Consider the following 18,496-nt stretch of genomic DNA (forward strand, 5'->3'; position numbering starts at 1 on the left):
TAAGAATCTCACAGAGACTTTTCTGCCTAAGCTGGCTTTGCACTGTGATCCTCAGATTTCAGCCTCCTGAGTAGCTAGGATTACAAGCATGAGCCACCAGTACCCAGCCCAAAGTACCCTTTCTTATGTGAACTGAGAGTGTACCAAATGGAACAGATAGAAGTTTCAGCTCTACTACTAATTTACGGTGTAACTTTGAAGACAAAGCTGATATCCCTTCTAGCCCTCAGTTTTGTCAGTACAATGAAAGGTTGGTTTACAGAAGGTCTCTTAAATCTCCTCTTACTCCAGTAACTTACAGTCAAGTTACCCTCTGGAGTTACTTGAAATGAACTCACTTTACTTGACATTGAGAACTCCTGATTGATAATGGGCTGGCAACTCTTGTTATACTTTTTCCAACTATCAAATACTAAATACTTCAGTGCTGCCTTTTTTTTTTTTTTGCCAGTCTTGGAGCTTGAACTTGGGGCCTGGGCACTGACCCTGAGTTTCTTTTGCTCAAGATTCTTCCACCTGAGCCAAAGTGCCATTTCTGGCTTTCTGTTTATATGGTACTGAGGAATTGAACCCAGGGCATGCTAGACAAGCACTTTTCCACTAAGCCACATTCCCAGCCCTACTTCAGTGCCTTTATATGCTTGGGCAACCACCCCACCTTTCAGAGGTTCACTCTTCATTGAAAAGCACATCTGACCATACCAGCCTAGAGCCCAAAAGGAGACAGAATCTCTGGGAGGTCCTTAGGAGGTAATAACAAATAAATCCAGGCACAAGGATGGTAGTGATCATCCAGAGTGAAAATAAAGAAGAGGGAAAAAAAGAGGGGAGAGAATGGAACTCCAGGAAGCCAGCACGCAGGGAGCAACCAGAAAAGTAAAGGGAATTGTAGGTAAGTGATAACACAGCAGAGAAGGGGGTGTGGCCTCAGCAGGATCCACTGCTAAGGAGTGATCACACAGATTTTAGTAAGGAAGAGGTCATCCATAACCTCAGTGGAATAAGTCAGAGGGCAAAGAGAGGAGAGGTAAGGAGGAGGAGAGATGGCAAGTGAAGGGAAAACGTACGAGCATCTTGAGAGTGAAGGGGAGGAGATATGGATGGTAGCCAGAGGGATGACATTTGTTATGTTTAAGATGTGAGAGAATGGAACATGTTTCAGTTTGCTTCAGAAATAGCTAGAGAAGCTACTCCAGCTGTCTAAGACAAGCTATTCATGCCACAAAGGCCTGGAAAAGAGCTGGAGGAAAGCTCCAAAGGAGGTAGGTAGTAAGGGATGAAAACCCAAGCTCAGGTAAGAACAGATGGCAGGGCTGGGTGAGGACACAGGAGAGCTGGCAGTGAGTGGAACAGGAAATGCACCTAATTGTGGATCGAGGATCAGTTCATCCATTGGGTAAGTCACTGTGACTGAATCATTTCTGTGGGTCCAGCATGTTCATTTGAAAAAGGGGAGTGTTGAATTAAGGTCCCCAAATTCTAGATTACAATTTCTTAAGCTTTCAAAACTTGGTGATGCTAGGATTTTACGTTCCCCGTTTTATGATCTGACATTTCCTATTCCTGACTGGGCAGTTGTGAAATACTGTGATAGCACCTTTGCAGCTCCTATGATGTGAGTAGACTCACAAGAGCTGCTTAGAGAGTCCGACTCTCTTTCCAGGTGGAGGTTATTTTGAGGGCTTTGCTTACACCTCATGGCAGTGCACCCTGGGCCAGAAGCACTAGTCTTTCTGCTGAGGTACCACCTGGTCTTGGGTTTTACTCAGTTCCAGAAATCCCCAGGCCTGTTGGATAAAGTTCAGAGAGTGGCAGGTGGACAAGGAAAGAGGGAGGCAGAGGGAAGGATCTGAGAGAAGGGGGTGGCATTGCCCACTCGCATTTTGACCCATACCTCTTCATAGGAAGGTGGCAAAGCATGGAGAGCATGAGTAGTCTAGAATTGTGGGAAGGAGAAGGCTCCTCATTCAACGTAAGGCCTGAGTGCAGCAGGAATTCAGAGACCTGACTTTCAGCTCTAGTTCTATGACTTTGGACAATCACCCCCACCCTTTCTCTGGGCCTATTTCCTAGCCTAGGAATTTTTCCAGGTTTAATGCAGCCTTGCAATAGCAGAGGTAACTGAGGTTCTTTCCCTTGAGACTGTTAGTGAAAGGAAATCACTGTTACAAATCACTAACAGTGATTGGTTAAGGAAATCTGAAAATGAAAAGCCCCGGCCTTTGTCAGATTCCAATAATAGTTCACTTCTTTATTCAGCTAAGTTTTAGTTCTGTTTCTAAGTTTCAGTCCTCACTGTTTTCTATATTTTGCAAGGTACTCCATTTATCTGTGTATCTTTCCCTTCATCCGTAAAATGAGGATAATAATTTCTGACTATCCCATAGAGTTAATAACCAAAAAATCTGAAAAGAATATGAACACCAACAATTGTAAATGCTTAGGCTAGGGCATGATATTGCTATCACTGCCTTTTATTAGTTTGTGGCATTTGAGTCATTTTCACTAAGATGAGTAAAGCCTGGTCGATTTTATCTAGGGACTTTTAATATTTAGTTAAAATAGTCTTAGGGCTGGGACTGTGGCTTAGTTGTAGAGTGCTTGCCTAGCATGCTTGAAGTTCTCAGTTTGATTCCTCAGTACTACATAGATAGAAAAAGCTGGAAGTGGCACTATGATTCAAGTGATAGAGGGCTAGCATTAGGCAAAAGAATCTCAGGGATAGAGTGTAGGCTCTAAGTTCAAGCCTAATGGCAGAATGCTTGTCTAGCATACACAAAGACCCAGGTTTGATTCCTTAGTATCACATACATAGAAAAGCTGGAAATGGTGCTATGGCTCAAGTACTAGAGTACTAGCCTTGAGAAAAAAGTCCAAGGATAGTTAGTTCAGGCCTTGAGTTCAAGCCCCAGGACTGGCAAAAAAAAAAAAAGGGTGTCTTCTTTTCTCTATTTCTAATGGCAACAGCTTTTTATGTTGTGAGTAAAGTCAGACTGTTTCCCTCCAATGAGGCCAACCTATAGTTTAGTGGATTGATCATTAGGCCAGGGAATAGAAAATGTAGGATGGCCTGACCCTAATCACCTATAAGCTTATAACTCTCCATCTTCTTAAATCCCCAATGATGTCTAGGCTTATTTGTCCCTAAGTAACTTTATCTGATAACCAACAGTTACTAGGATTTACTAAGTTCTATGCATTGGGCTAGCTGCACGGTCACAATGATGAAAATAAGATGGTTCTTGGCCCTAAAGAACTTATTTATTAGAAGCAACTGAGCGATAGATTTAAAACTAAAAATTCAGTGTGGTAAATTGCTGCATATAATTATGTTCTATGATCATGCAAATAATTATGTTTTATAATTATAATTTATAATTGCTCAGCCACTTTACTGATTGAATGGTTAGTTGGATGATTGACTGACTGATCGTGGTACTGGATTTTGAACTCAAAGCCTCATACTTTCTAGGTAGTAGCAAGAGCTACTACCACTAGGCATGATTCTAACCCTTTTTGCTTTAGTTATTTTTCAGATAGGATCTGGCACTTTTTTGCCCAGAGCTGGCTTCAGACCAAGATAATCCTCCCTATGTCTCCTACACAGATGGAATTACCATTCCTGGTCTTTTTCTTTTCCATTCTTATTTTGTTTTGTTTATTTTTGCTAGTCTTGTGGCTTGAACTCAGGACCTGAGCACTGTCTTGGGCATTCTCAAAGCTAGAGCTCTATCACTTGAGCCACAGTACCACTTCCAGCCTTTTCTCTGTATGTGGTGCCGAGGAATTGAACCCAAGGCTTCATGCATGCTAGGCAAGCACTCTTATCACTAGGCCATACTTCCAGCACCTCCATTTCTTTATTTGTATTTGTTTATTTATTTGTGATAGGGTTATACTATGACCTCTAACTCATGATCTTCCTACCTTAAGTGCTAGGATTACAGGCAAGTAACACCATACCCAGCTGTTTAGCTATATCTTGAAAACTTACTATGCCATCCAACTGTTAGAGAGTTCTAATTTAATCAGTCAACAAACTACTATCAAACCCCTTCTGTCTCAGCACTGTGCTAGGCCCAGGGGTTACAGGTAATGCTTCTGCCCTCATGGAGCTCAGATTCTGGTGAGAGAGGTAAAAAAATAAATAAGGAAGCAAATATGTCATTTCAGGGAGTACTAGCTCTGTGTAGAAATAAGCAAAATAAACAAGCAGTGGTGGAATGGGGTGGTCTGTTCAGATAGAGTGACCAGAGAAATTCTCTCTGAAGAGCAGAGACCTTAATGAAGTAAAGGGATAAACATAAAAAAAGAAAGGGTACTGCAAGTAAAGGGAACAACAAATACAAAGACCTCAATGGGAATAGGATTAGTATGTTTAAGGAGCAGGCAAAGCCCACTGTGGCTGGGATATAGTATCAGAAGAGTGACAAGCTATTGGACAGGTAGGTAGGGACCAGACCATGCAGGCCTTGTGTGACAGGGCAAAGAGGTTAGACCATTACTGCAGATAGGTTGCAGATGAGGAAACTCATCAGCTCATGCGATTCAGTCACTTGTGTGATCTTAGTTCAGTAGTAGAGTTGGAAATTATGACCCATGTCTCCTGACTCTGTCTCTTATTCAATAATGTTTCTTGATATGTGTTTATGAGTGAATGAATTGATGAATCAGTCAGTCATGTTCCTGTTGGGGACCATCAGAGCCAGAGTCCCAGAATTTAAGTGGAGGACATACATTGTCATTCAGACTGGGATTGGGGACTAGGCAATGCCTTCCTAGAATGTTTGGTGACCACCATGCATATGTATGTATATTTGTGTGTGTCCTGTCTCTGCCCAGATGGATGAAGAAACCTCGATGTGGTGTCCCCGACCACCCCCACTTGAGCCGAAGGAGGAGAAACAAGCGCTATGCCCTGACTGGACAGAAGTGGAGGCAAAAACACATCACCTACAGGTCCACTAACTCCCTCTCTTCCTCCTTGGCTTTGATCCATGCTTATTCAGGTTTTTTGTTCCTGTGGCTTAGGTTGTTCTTGGATTTAGGATGAGGGCTCAGGAAGTGGGTTCCAGGACTAAGTATAATATCCTGTAAGTTGGTCTTTTTTATGTCTTCCACAAGATGGTGACTCCAGCCTCAGGTTTTCAGGATGATCTGCTCCTTTGTGGGCTCCTTAGCTATGTTTTATTTCTTTTTTTCTTTTCTTTTGCCAGCCCTTGGGCTTGAACGTAGGGCCTGGGCACTGCCCTTGAGCTTTCTCAAGGCCAGCTTCCTATCATGTTAGCCACAGTACTAGTGCCAGCTTTTCTATGTATGTGGTGCTGAGGAATCGAACCCAGGGCTTTGTGCATGCTAGGGGAGTACTCTTCCACCAGCCATACTCCAGGCCCCTATATTCTATTTGGATGCTTACAGTTTTTAGTTACAGAAATGGGGTATGGATTATTCAGTAGCTTTCAAATGTGGTAAAGACCATGACAGAACTGTTTCTCTTTTATCAGTGCTTGCCAAACACACTGATCTACATTCCCTCTCCACCTAAAGTCAGCCTGATAAACTTCATCAAGATGCCCAACATAGAGTACCTTGTTCTCGTGTGTGTGTGTGTGTGTGTGTGTGTGTGTGTGTGTGTGTGTGTGTGTGTGTATTTAAACTAAGGTTTAAACTCAGGGCTTATGCTTGCTAGACAGATGCTCTGCCACTTGAGCTACATCCCATCCCTCCCAGTTATTTCTTAAGGAGCATAAAGAATGAAGATGACTCAAACAGTGTCATTCTTTGATTATCTGGAAAAACCAAGGCCAGTCTGGTAAGTTAGATTAGTGGACTAAGAACCAGGATGATGAAGCACCACAGACTCATACGCCAGAATAGAAGTGGGCCTGAGGCAAGTGCCAGGAATAAGGCATGCTCTTGGGTTCTTGTTGGCATATCTCAAATCTCTGATTCTATCTCAAGTGCAGAGGCAGGACTAAGACAGAGGTCATTGTGTTAAACTAAGGGCTTTCCAACTGACAAGGTATAAAGTTCAAAACAGGATTTTCCCAGAAATCTGACAAAAGGAGAAATGTTAAGAGAAATCTGTTTAAAACAGGCTAGAAGGGGGTTGGGAGGAGGGAAATAGGGACCAAGACATGAGAAAGGGTATCAATGTATGTGAATTAATGCACCTTCTATCTGGCAAATATAATGTAACCCTTCTATTAATTACAATAAAAAATATATGAAAAAAAAAGGCCTAGAAGCCAGGTAGCAGCAACTCACACCTGTAACCCTAGATACTCAGGAAACTGAGATCTGGAGGATCATGGTTCAAAGCCAGCCTGGGAAGAAAAATCTACAAGACTTCATCTTTGTGATATATATATATATATGTATATATATATATATATATCAGGATATTGTGTATCATTTGCAAAGAAATGAAAGGACCTGAAAAAAAATTATGTTGTCAGGCCTAGAGAGATATAGGTTTCCCTCATGTAGAAGCTAGAATTCATTCATAAACATATAAGTAAATACATTCACAATAAGTATATACATATTAACTCAAATATGGTTGATTCAAGGAAGAATTCAAGGAGCCCGGCGCAGTGGCTCACGCCTGTAATCCTAGCTACTCTGGAGGTTGCAATCTGAGGATCATGGTTGAAAGCCAGCCCAGGCACTAAAGACCATTAGACTCTTATCTCCAATTAACCACCAGAAAACTAGAAGTGGCACTGTGGCTCAAGGAGTAGGTTGGTAGCCTTGAGCTGAAGAGCTCAGGGACAATGCCCAGGCCTAGAGTTCAAGTCCCACAACACACACACACACACACACACACACACACACACACACACACACACACACAAACAGGAAGAATTCAAATACCATAATTCAGCCATAGAATAATTCAGGCTCATGCCTGTAATCCTAGCTAATCAGTCCCAGTGAGACTCTTATCTCCAATTAACCACTCAAAAACCAGAAGTGGAGCTAGGCTCAAAGTGGTAGAGCACAGACTTGAGCAAAAGAGCTCTACGGGATAGAACCCAGGCCTTGAGTTTAGAGCCCTGAGTTCAAGCCCCACAACTGACCAAAAAAAAAGTTGTGTAATTCCTTAGAAAGGCAAAATTAAAGTTCAATAAAATAAACACCAGCAAAGCACTGGTGGCTCATACCTGTAATCCTACTTAGGAGGCTGATTATCTAAAGACTGAGGTTCAAAACCAGCCTGGGCACGAAAGACTATGAAACTACTCAGAAAAAGCTATAAGTTGGGGGCCTGGAGTTTGGCCTAGTGGTAGAGTGCTTGCCTAGCATGCATGAAGACCCGGGTTCGATTCCTCGGTACCCCACATACATAGCAAAAAAAAAAAAAAAAAAGCTATAAGTGGCATTGTGGTTCAAGTGGTAGAGCACTAGTCTTGAATAAAAGGAGCTCAGGGACAGCACATAGGCCCAGAGTTCAAGCGCCAGCACAGGCAAAAACATAAAAATAAAAATAAACACCAGGAAATAGGTACTTGAAAGGGATGAGGTGGGTCAAGGGGAAAAGGAGAAGGGGTAGATGAATGAAGATAGAAGTAGGGGAGAAATGCACTCAAGCATATAATGTAGTCAGATGCCAGTAGCTCACACCTATAATCCTAATTATTCAGGAGGCTGAGATCTGAGGACCACGGTTCCAAGTCAGCCTGGGCAGAAAAGTCCCCATGAGACGCTTACCTCCAATTAACCATTCCAAAACTGAAAGTGGGGGCTGGGGAGTTTGGCCTAGTGGTAGAGTGCTTGCTTAGCATGCACAAAGACCCAGGTTCGATTCCTTGGTACCACATACATAGAAAAAAAGCCAGAAATGGTGCTGTGGCTCAAGTGGTAGAGCCCTAGCCTTGAGAAAATCCAGGGAGAGTGCTCAGGCCCTGAGCTCATGCCCAGGACTGGCCAAAAAATAAAAATAAAAAAACAAAAACACAAAAAAACTGGAAGTGGCACTGTGGCTCTAGTGGTAAAGTACTAACCTTGAGGAAAGCCCAAGGTCATTGCTCAGGCCCTGAGTTCAGTCACCAGGACTGGCAAAAAAATAAAAAAAAAATTCTCCTGAAGGGTATGAAGTTTTCTAATGAATTGTTTTTTTATTTAATTGTTTTTTTAATTAAGAACTTGAACTTAAAGGAAGCAATGACATCGATTTAGAGAAACAACCAACAAATAAACAACAATGAGTATATGTAGCTGTAAAGACTGGACACTGGGACTTTTGGGAAAAGCCAGTTTAAAAATGTCTGATGTGTAACAGAGTCATTGTGGCATAAGGTGAAGAATGAGGTCTGGAGTTGCTGGAAACTAGACCGTAGTTTGCATCTCAGTTCTGTCATGAACTAGCTGTGCCATCCTGGGCAAGTTTCCTATTCTCCAACTCAGTTTTCTTATGTGAAAACAGGATGCCATTTATCTAGTGAGGTAGCACGCATCTTCAATTCAGAAGTGGCCGGCAGAACTGTAGATGTTCAGCATACATTGCTGTGGTTTTTTAAAGAATTACTACTTGTTATAAAAACCAAAAGAGATTTTAACCTCCCCCCCCCAAAAAAAAATGTCTGATATGTTGGGCCAGGAGTTTGGCCTAGTGGTAGAGTGCTTGCCTAGCATGCACAAAAAAAGCCAGGAGTGGTGCTGTGGCTCAAATGGTAGAGCTCTGGCCTTGAGAAAGTTCAAGGACAGTGCTCAGGCCCTGAGCCCAAGCCCAGACTGGCCAAAAAAAAAAAAAAAAATGTCTGATATGGCAGGGCGCAGTGGCTCACGCCTGTAATCGTAGCTACTCAGGAGGCTGAGACTAAAGACCAAGGTTCAAAACCAGTCCAGGCACTAAAGTCTGTGAGACTCTTATCTCCATTTAGTCACTGGAAAATGGGAAGTGGTTCTGTGGCTAAAGGAGTATGGTGGTAGCCTTGAGCTGAAGAGCTCAGGGACAGTGCCCAGGCCCAGAATTCAAGCCCCACGACCAAAAAAAAAAATCTATTGTGTTACTTATATCATATTTTTATGTTGGCTTATAAAATTCTATTTGCCTTAAAAAAAGAAAGTATGGTTTGTAGAAAAAGAACGAAAGAAAGAAAAGGGGCCGGGAGTTTGGCCTAGTGGTAGAGTGCTTACCTAGCATGCATGAAGATCCAGGTTCGATTCCTCAGTACCACATACATAGAAAAAGCCGGAAGTGATGCAGTGGCTCAAGTGGTAGGGTTCAAGCCTTGAGAAAAAACCCAAGGACAGTGTTCAGGGCAAAAAAAAAAAAAAGGAAGGAAGAAAGGAAGGAATGAAGGAAGGAAGGAAGGAAAGAAGGAAGGAAGAGAAAGAAAGAAGGAAAGAAAGAAAAAGATTTGAGCCAGGCATGGTGGCTTTCACCTGTAATTCTAGCTACTCATTAGGCTGAGATCTGAGGATCAAGGGTCAGAGCCAGCCTGGGCACAAAAGCTGAGCACTCCAATTAACCTCTAGAAAACAGGAAGTAGGGCTTGGCTCAAGGGTAGGGCAATAGTCTTGAGCTGTTAGAGCTCAGGGACAATGCCCAGGCTGAGTTCAAGCTCCCTGACCTACATAAAAAAAAATTTTTTTTAAAAGATTTGATGGACACTGGTGGCTCATGTCTGTAATCCTAGATGCTAGGAGGCTGAGATCTGATGTGTGTGGTTCCAAGCCTGCTCAGACAGGAAAATCCACAATACTATTATCCCCAATTAAACATGGAGCTGTGGCTCAAGAGCACTAGCGTTGGGCATAAAAGCTCAGGCTCAGTACCCAGGCCCTGAGTTCAAACCCCAACATCACCACCTTTAAAAACAAAGCTAATCTGATTGAAGCAGGTAAAGAGGGGTCTAGAACTCTGCCTCCCCAGCCTTAGGAGAGCTGGACAACTGGCCTACACTGCCTCAGAAGTCCCTTTTAGCTCCACTTATCTCAGGCCTTCTGTTCCTCACTAATGACTTTCCCCTCTCTCACCAGCATTCACAACTATACCCCAAAGGTGGGTGAGCTAGACACACGGAAAGCTATTCGCCAGGCTTTTGATGTGTGGCAGAAGGTGACCCCACTGACCTTTGAAGAGGTGCCATACCATGAGATCAAAAGTGATCGGAAGGAGGCAGACATCATGATCTTCTTTGCTTCTGGTTTCCATGGTGACAGCTCCCCATTTGATGGGGAAGGAGGATTCCTGGCCCATGCCTACTTTCCTGGGCCAGGGATTGGAGGAGACACTCACTTTGACTCAGATGAGCCATGGACCCTAGGAAATGCCAACCATGATGGTAAGACCACCAGGGGATATGGAAGTGGAGGATCGGTCCTAGGTTGTTTAGTTGTCAGGGAAAGAAGCTCCAGGGAAGAACTTGGGGGAAACCATAAATGTGAGCTTTACTTCCAAAAACTAAGAACCCAAGAGGGACCTGTCTGGAAAATCAGGCATGAACCAGATATATCCCTGGTGAGCTGGTGCATACTGCCCCAAGATAGGTTTTGGAAGGAGAAGATAAGATTTATTGAGCACCTGGATATTATCTCGTTTAATTTCCACACTGACTCAGAAAAGGAGAGACAGAGGCCTCCTGGGAAATTTTTTATTATTGGCTTTCTTCCCCTCTCTCCCTAAACTTTTATTACGGTAAAATTCAAACTACAGAAAGCATGGAGGACTATTGTTGCTTCTCTCTGGGGCAGCAACACGGGAACGGGGAGGGACACACAGGGCCAGCCTGTAGTCCCGCGGGAGCCAAGCGAGCTGGTAAGTATCGATGACCCAGGCCTCCCCCAATTACCGGGGAAGAAAAAACCACGCTGAGTCAGAAGCAGTGTTAACCATGAAAGCGCATCAGATCTCTCTGCTGATCTCTGCTGATCTGATCTGCTGTTCTCTCATGCTCTCTCTTTATTGCATCATTCAATTAGTTATATACTGTTGGGGTAGGAGAAGGTGGGAACTGGGAAGCTAGCCAATAGGAAGAGGGCCTCTGTGCTACCACTAAGGGTCTGGGGCTTTCAGGTACTGAGTGGGACAAGCGCAGGAAAGCGCATGAGACCTGAGCTGCTCCAAGACCTGAGAAGCTGCGGGGGGTTCAATCGAGTCACATACACAGAGATGCCTTAAGAGAGGTATGCAAGGAGTGAATGCCTGGCCAAAGCCCTTTAATTGCCACTGAGCCAGAATCAGGCCTCAGAGATGGTGGTCAGGCCCCAACAGACTATGATCTCCAGGCAGCTATTGCCTCCTTCAGTGATCAACACTATTATCATTTCTATTTCACTTACTCCCTCCCACTTTTAGTTCTTGGCTGATGTGCTTTAAAGAACATCCTGAGTCTATCACTTCAACTGTGAATTCTTTAGTATATACTTACTGTAAAGACTCACTTTTTCTTTTCCACTCAAGGCTAGTGGTCTACCACTTCTCCATTTCCAAGATTCACGTATAACATAACCACAAAATTATCAAACCCAACAAAGATAAGAGTTTCTTAAAATCTAATATACCTAGTTTGTATTCACTTTCCCAGAATATCTCAGAGATGTCTTTTCCAGTAGCTTGAATTAGGAAGAAAACAGTACCTGCACATCAAGATGGCTGCCCCTTGCAAATTAAGGTAGTTTTAATCCCCCTACCCCCACTGTATCCCCTTGCCTTAAAGAAACTGAGTAGTCTTGAGTTTACTTTTAACCTATCTCTTTCCCCATGTTTCCTGAATATGAGGAATTAGATTATAGGCCTGATTAGACTTTGGTTGCCTTTTTAAAAAGAATTCTTCCTCAGTGATACTGGTACTTCCTATTCACTGACTCAGGAATCACAGACAGTACAAGGTTGCAGGGTATCCTACTTGAAAGCAAAATAAACATGGCTGGAGACATGGCCTAAGTAGTAGATGCCTTGAGTTCAAACCTCAGCCCTCAGCATCACCAGACAAATAAAAAGATGTATACTGTCCAACCTAAATCAGAATAGCCTGTTCCAGGTGTATAAGAGGCTCCCTAGAGAAACACTGCATTGTGCCGATGGTTCTCATTCCCTTCCTTGCTGAGCCTGTGAATGAATAAGCTAGTCCACCATATCTTAAAGCCATTGTCTAGAGCTACTTCCAGAAACTTCTACTATTCTCATTTCTCTCAAATGAGTCAACCAGTGAAATCAGCAGATAGTCATTAAACTCCTATGGGAGAGAACTCAGCCCTGTGCCACTTTGTCATAGGGCAAGGTGACAAGACAGGAAGAGCCTTCGTGACCATACAGTGCCTTAGAGGATAGAACCCTTCCACACTTACGTCATCAGCTCTTCCCCCCTCCCCCCCCAGAGACCAGGGACAGCAGGGATTCCAATCTCCATTTTACAGATGAGGAAAATAAAGTTCAGCCAAGGAGTTAAGAAATTCGCACAGTCAACGTAAATAGCAGAGCTAGACATGAATCTAGGTCTCCACATCTTAACAGTCTCCCTCCCAGTGACAACCCCCCTCCGGACCTCCCCAGCACTGCCTTACTTCTACTGCAAGCTTTCTAAAGATTAAAAAAAAATTCTTTAGACACTTCCATCTGGGGTACTCTCACCTTTGAGGCTCAGAGCTTGACCCCAAGAAGCTCACTGTCCTGGGGTGGGGGAGTGTATAAAGGCTGTGATTAACATCGTTGGGAAGAGAATACTGGGAGAGTGAAGGAAGTATATTTCCCAGCAGCTGGGAACATCAGGTAGCTTTTCTGGGAGATAGGCTCTGAGCTGAAGTTGGGAAGAAAAAGACTATTCCCAGTGGAGGGGCCAATGATGGTGAGACCATCAAGTGAAAGGAATGCCTTGAGGTGGAGGCTGGAGCAGTCAAGGAGATGGGGATCACCAGGTAAGGAGGCCTGAAGAGACAAGGTCCACTGGCATAGCTAAGCCGGATGTCTGGGATATAGGGAAGGCCACTGGGTTTGGAGGCGTTGGTCCTTGCACACATCTGAACAATCACAACAGATACGTTAATCGGTAGTGTGAGGTTTCTGTGCCAGCAGCAGATATGAGCACCTTACACACCTTGTTTCACTCATCTTTACCCCTATTCCTATGAGAAAGATAGCATTGTTCTGTTCATTTTACAGAGGAGATCTAAAATGTCCCACTGCCAGACATGGCAGAAACCACAGAGTCCTGACCACTGTGCTTCCTCCTTAGAGTCTACCCTGGAAGAGCTTCCTGCCCTGGAGGCACTGGGTCTCCACAGCAGAGCTTGTCCTTTCGTAGTTGATTTCCTTCTCCCATGCTCACAAAGCCCATCTCCTTTCCGCTCCTCTCCTCCTGTCTCCTGGTTTCTGTACAGTAGGATGCTGCCTTCCTAGCTCTTCTCTTCTTTTTGGTTCTCTGGAACAAACCTGCAGTCCCCTGTCCTTAAAGGGATTACTCCTTTTCTCTGAAGGCCCAGGCCAAGCCCAGGGACAAAGGCTGAGAGTCTCAGAGCTCAGAGCCCAGCTCCTGGGCTCCCTGCTGGGATTCTTGTGGCCCAGCCCCTAGGAGAGGCCTGTTCAAGAGCTAGGCCCTGAACAGCTTGACCCAGGTAGAAAAGCAAGCCAGGAGCAGAGCCAGGATATCCCCAGGAAGCAAAGCTACCTTCCGTAGCCTTGAGTAGCCTGCCTTTGTTTGGGACAGAGCTCAAAGATGAGCTCACACCTCCCTTGCTGCCAGAAGGACCAGGACTTGAGGAAGGTGCTGAGAGCTGCCTGCCTTCTCCTGCCAAACATCCCTTCCCAGCAGAAGGCCAGCCCCAGGCTTCTGGCCAACCTTGCACTGATCTTGCTCATCCCCCTGCCTTTCTAGACTCAGAGGTGGCTTTGCTGAGGACACTGGTAGCATCAGTGGAGTGGCAGGCTCTATCTACACACACACACACACACACACACACACACACACACACACACACACACACACACACACACACACACACACACACACACACACACACACACACACACACACACACACACACACACACACACACAGAACTCGCTCTTCCCCAGGGCTAATGCAGAAGCTCAGGAGGGCTGGGTTTTTTTGTTTGTTTGTTTGTTTGTTTTGTTTTTGTTTTTTGGGGAGTTGTTTGTTTGTTTGTTTGTTTGCCAGGCCTGGGCTTGAGCTCAGGGCCTGAGCATTGTCCTTGGGCCTTCTCAAGGCTAGAGCTCTACCACTTGAGCCTCAGCACCATTTCTGGTTTTATTCTATGTATGTGGTACTGAGGATTTGAACCTTGGTCTTAGTGCATGCTAGGCAAGCACTTTAACCACTAGGCCAAACTCCCAGCCCAGGAAGGCTGTTTTTAAGACAGTCTTATTGGAACCTTGTTCACTAGCCTTGTGCTTCCTTTCTGTGGATGAGCCTCTTCCCCTTTACATAAGAACAGCAGCCTTTAGGGGCTAGGTCACACCACACACTTCGTATGTTTTCATATTCAGGTATCTAGTCTCCTACTCCGTTTTACAAATAACGACATTGAGACTCAGAGGGCAGCCCTATTAACCCCTGTCACAAACTGGTAGGGGTTAAGAGCTGGGAAAGAAGGCATCTTGTTCCACCACTATGTTTCACACTTGGGGTCCTGTGTTCTACTCTCTGTGCCTGGATTATATGTCTACTCATATTTGAAGCTTCACCTTGATCTTGGCCAGCAATTCAGTTAATACTTCTGAGACTGGTGTCCAGCTGACTGAGAGCTGTCCTACACCTGGGGCTCCTTACTCTAGATCTGAAGCAGCCTACTAGCCAGCTATGCCTTGGACTTTCTCTGCATGTCCCCAGCACTACTGCCTTGGCTCAGAGCCTTTGTACCGCCCGCCTAGATCCTTGCAGTGACTTATGAACTCACCCACTGTTTCTTCTGCCTTGAGTCCCATGTCTCTCTAACCCTTCCTGCAACTGTAACCAGGGAGCTTTCATCAAACTCCCACCTCCAATCCTGCTCATACCCCGCACTGGCTGAGAAGTCAATCCAAATTCCTTTGCAGGGCATTCAGAGCCCTGCTTGCCAGCCTGGCTGACCTCATCTCACTCTAGGCCTCCCCTCATGCTTTGTTCCAGAGCCAGGCAGAATGAAACTGCTCGTCCCTGGACCTGCTTTAGAGCATTCCCTCTGCCAAGATGCCACCCCCCCTCTTTCTTCCCTACCCCTGAATCTCTTTCAAGACCCAACATTTAAGCTTTTGCGTTCTGAAGTCTTCCCTCAGCATTTCCTCCCACGTTTAAATACCCGTCCTCTTCAGAATCCCCCTCAGCCCTTACATCCATCTGGGACAAAACACTCAGAACACTGTGTCACTCAAGTCATTTCTCCAAGTACCACTCTATTATCAAGAGGTCTGGAAGGCAAGGATTGGGTCTGATCTCTGTATGTCCTGATATCCAGCAAAGGGCCTCACACAAAGACATTTTTTTCAGTGTTTGCCCAACTAATGTAATGGATTGACTGACTGACTGGATACCTGAGTGGATGTTCTTGGCCCCTTCCTTTCCCCTGTCCACAGGGAATGACCTCTTCTTGGTGGCTGTGCATGAGCTGGGCCATGCGCTGGGACTGGAGCACTCCAATGACCCTAGTGCCATCATGGCACCCTTCTACCAGTACATGGAGACGCACAACTTCAAGCTGCCCCAGGATGACCTCCAGGGCATCCAGAAGATCTATGGTGTGTGTTTGGGAAGGGGGCCATTTCACCTTCTGTAGAGCTGGACTATGTCTAGCTGTCAGGAAGAAGGTACAGGCTGGGGAGTTTTGCAGTTCATCGACACTGCTGCTGTGTCTATGTGAGCCAGCTTTTATGAGGTCCCGCCAGCATGCTTGGGAAACCTAGGAGTGGGTTGACAGTGACTGAGGGCAAAGGAGGGGGAAGGACAAAATGAGGATTATTCATCCCTACTTCTTAAGCACTTCTCCTTCTACACACGCTCCCTTCCTTCTGCCAGATGACGACTGGACACTCTTCTAGGTGCCTTTTAGCCAAGAAGAGTCACAAAACTGTCTGAGTACTAGTGATACAAGTTAGTGTGTATCCTCAGCCTTGATCTTAAAAAGAAAAACAACACTGAGATGCTAGGCAGTGTGTTGATAAGAATGGCCTCCATGTCTCTTTCATTCTGGGCATATCAGCTGTGAGATGAGAAGGCCAGTTTACTTGAACAAATGCCCATTAACATAGCGTACCCCTCACACACCACCCCCTCAGGCAATGGAGCACTGGAGGTGGCTCCCTCTGGAGGAAATTCCCTGTTCAGATCCCTGGATCTCAAAAGCTGAAGCAACAGAGGAAAGGGTGGAAACAGTAAGTATGAAAAGGGGTTTCAAAGGCAGAACGGATACGACCTGACAGAGCAGACGCAGTGATGAGGGTCATGGTGGAGCGATGGATTCACCAGTCTAGTCAAAAGACCTGGGCTGGATACTGACTTGGGATATTCGATGTCTAATACAATAACCACCAGCCACAGATGGCTATTGAATGGAAATGTCCTAGTGAATCGCTCTGATGTTAAGAATCTTGAGATCTTGAAGACATGCTGGCCCCACATGGGACCCTCTGAGTCATAATCTGTACTTTATCCAGATCCCTAGATGATTCATATGCTCAACAAGTTTGAGTCAATAACTTGGATTCCACAGCACAGAGGTCACTGGTGATCTTGGCAAGCGGTGTGGGTGTGGAGCGGGCTGCAGAATGAAGGGGGGTGAAAAAGTAGGGCCAGTGTGTATGTAGGAAAGCAGAGAAAGAGGTCTGGGATGCTAATCTTCAGGAAGGATGGATTTGTTCTTGTAATGAGAAGAGAAAGGGAGGGAAGAGGAGAGAGAGAGAGAGAGAGAGGGCTCTATCAGATTTAGGGATTAAGAAGAGGAGTGTCCCTATCCAATGGCTATGTCTATTTTTTTTTGAAGACTGGGGGAGTTTACTCAGAGTGAATGGCCAGGTGGCAGACTTGACCAGGAGCTGCCTGCAATAATGGCAGAGAGCCCAGAGAACCACTGACTCTTCTCTAAGATGAGCCTCTTTCTCCAGGACCACCAGCCGAGCCTCTGGAGCCTACGAGGCCTCTCCCTACACTCCCAGTCCGCAGGATCCACTCACCATCTGAGAGGAAACATGAGCGCCAGCCCAGGCCCCCTCGGCCACCCCTTGGTGACCGACCATCCACTCCAGGCACCAAACCCAACATCTGTGATGGCAACTTCAACACGGTTGCCCTCTTCAGGGGCGAGATGTTTGTGTTTAAGGTAGGCTGATAGACAGGTGCCACCCAGGTCCTTTCACTCTTCCGCCACCCCCACCCTCCCACCCCCAACTGGGGAAGACTCTTGCTCTGGAATCAGGCAGGCTATTGTAGAGCTTGGATGAGAACTAGCCTAGTGGCCAGGACCTGGGGGTCTCTTTCTGGTGCTGCCAGGTAAGTCAGATTGTTTCTGGTGCTGCCAGGAGGGGAGGGGAAAAGATTTATTGGGTTGACAACATGCTTAGGGGTTAATGATAGGGACAGTACTGCCAGTAGTCTCTGCTCTCTGATGCTGAGCACATTGCCCTTCTCTGAACCTCTATCACCCATCTGAAACTGGGGGAAATCACTAATGAATGTGTGACTGTCAAACTGCTATGAAGACAACAGGCTCAAGGTAGGGTCAGTGGTAGCTGAGTCTGCAGATCTCACCAGGTCCTGAGACACTGGTACTGGCCAAGCTACATCTTATCATCTGTCCTGGGCCTGTCACATAAGCCATGGCTGACTGGGCATGATGTTCTGCAGACTGAGTCCACACTGGGTCTCATTTTTAGATTAACTTCTAAAGGTCAGAGGAGCCGAAAGCAGGACAGAGCAGAAGAAGCTGAGCAGCAATGAAGGCCTGTTACCCTCATCAGGAACTCTAGAGGCAGAGTGACCCATCAGACTCATCCCATGTTGACCCCAACTCCCTAGGACTTTATACCCTCCTGTCTCATTCATGACCATGGGGAAAGCTCTCTGAAGCCAACACTACCTCTAGATGGGCAACAATGGAAAATTTCCTCACCTCTAGCCACCAGGGCAACAGTCTTCACTGATCTGGTTAGCCAGGCACCAAGTCTCCATGACTCTGTGCAGGTTTCCCCAGAGAGCTTTGAGTGCTGAGCAGTAAGTAATCAGGCAATCTAAGTTCTCCTCAGTCTCAGTGGTTTGGAGGCATGTCATTTGACCTTTTCCCCCCCCACAATCGTGGGGCTTGAACTCAGGGCTCAGGCTCTGCCCTCAGCTTTCACTCAAGGATAATGCTCTACCACTTTCAGCCACAGCTCCACATCAGGTTTTCTGGTGGTTAGTTGGAGATAAGAGTTTCATGGACTTTATTTCTTGGGCTAGCTTCTCATCATCGTGATCCTCAGATCTTGACCTTCCTGGTAACTAGGATTACAAGCATGAGCCACCAGTGCTTCACCATTTGTCCTTTCTTAAGATGATATCACAGGAGCACCAGCAATCAGAAA

General features: G+C 45.5%; 1 protein-coding gene across 1 annotated transcript in view; it reads left to right on the forward strand.

Moving 5' to 3' along the window:
* Nucleotides 1-18,496, forward strand: part of Mmp24 (matrix metallopeptidase 24) — a 46,546-nt gene that overhangs the window by 20,667 nt on the left and 7,383 nt on the right. The window contains exons 3-6 of the mRNA XM_090352226.1: nt 4,843-4,959; nt 9,988-10,292; nt 15,518-15,679; nt 17,042-17,256. Coding sequence (XP_090208352.1) covers nt 4,843-4,959; nt 9,988-10,292; nt 15,518-15,679; nt 17,042-17,256 — 799 coding nt within the window. The remainder of the gene's footprint in view (nt 1-4,842; nt 4,960-9,987; nt 10,293-15,517; nt 15,680-17,041; nt 17,257-18,496) is intronic.

Source organism: Megascapheus bottae, chromosome 18, assembly GCF_031878675.1.
Source record: "Megascapheus bottae isolate mThoBot1 chromosome 18, mThoBot2.hap1, whole genome shotgun sequence".
Lineage (NCBI taxonomy): Eukaryota > Metazoa > Chordata > Mammalia > Rodentia > Geomyidae > Megascapheus > Megascapheus bottae.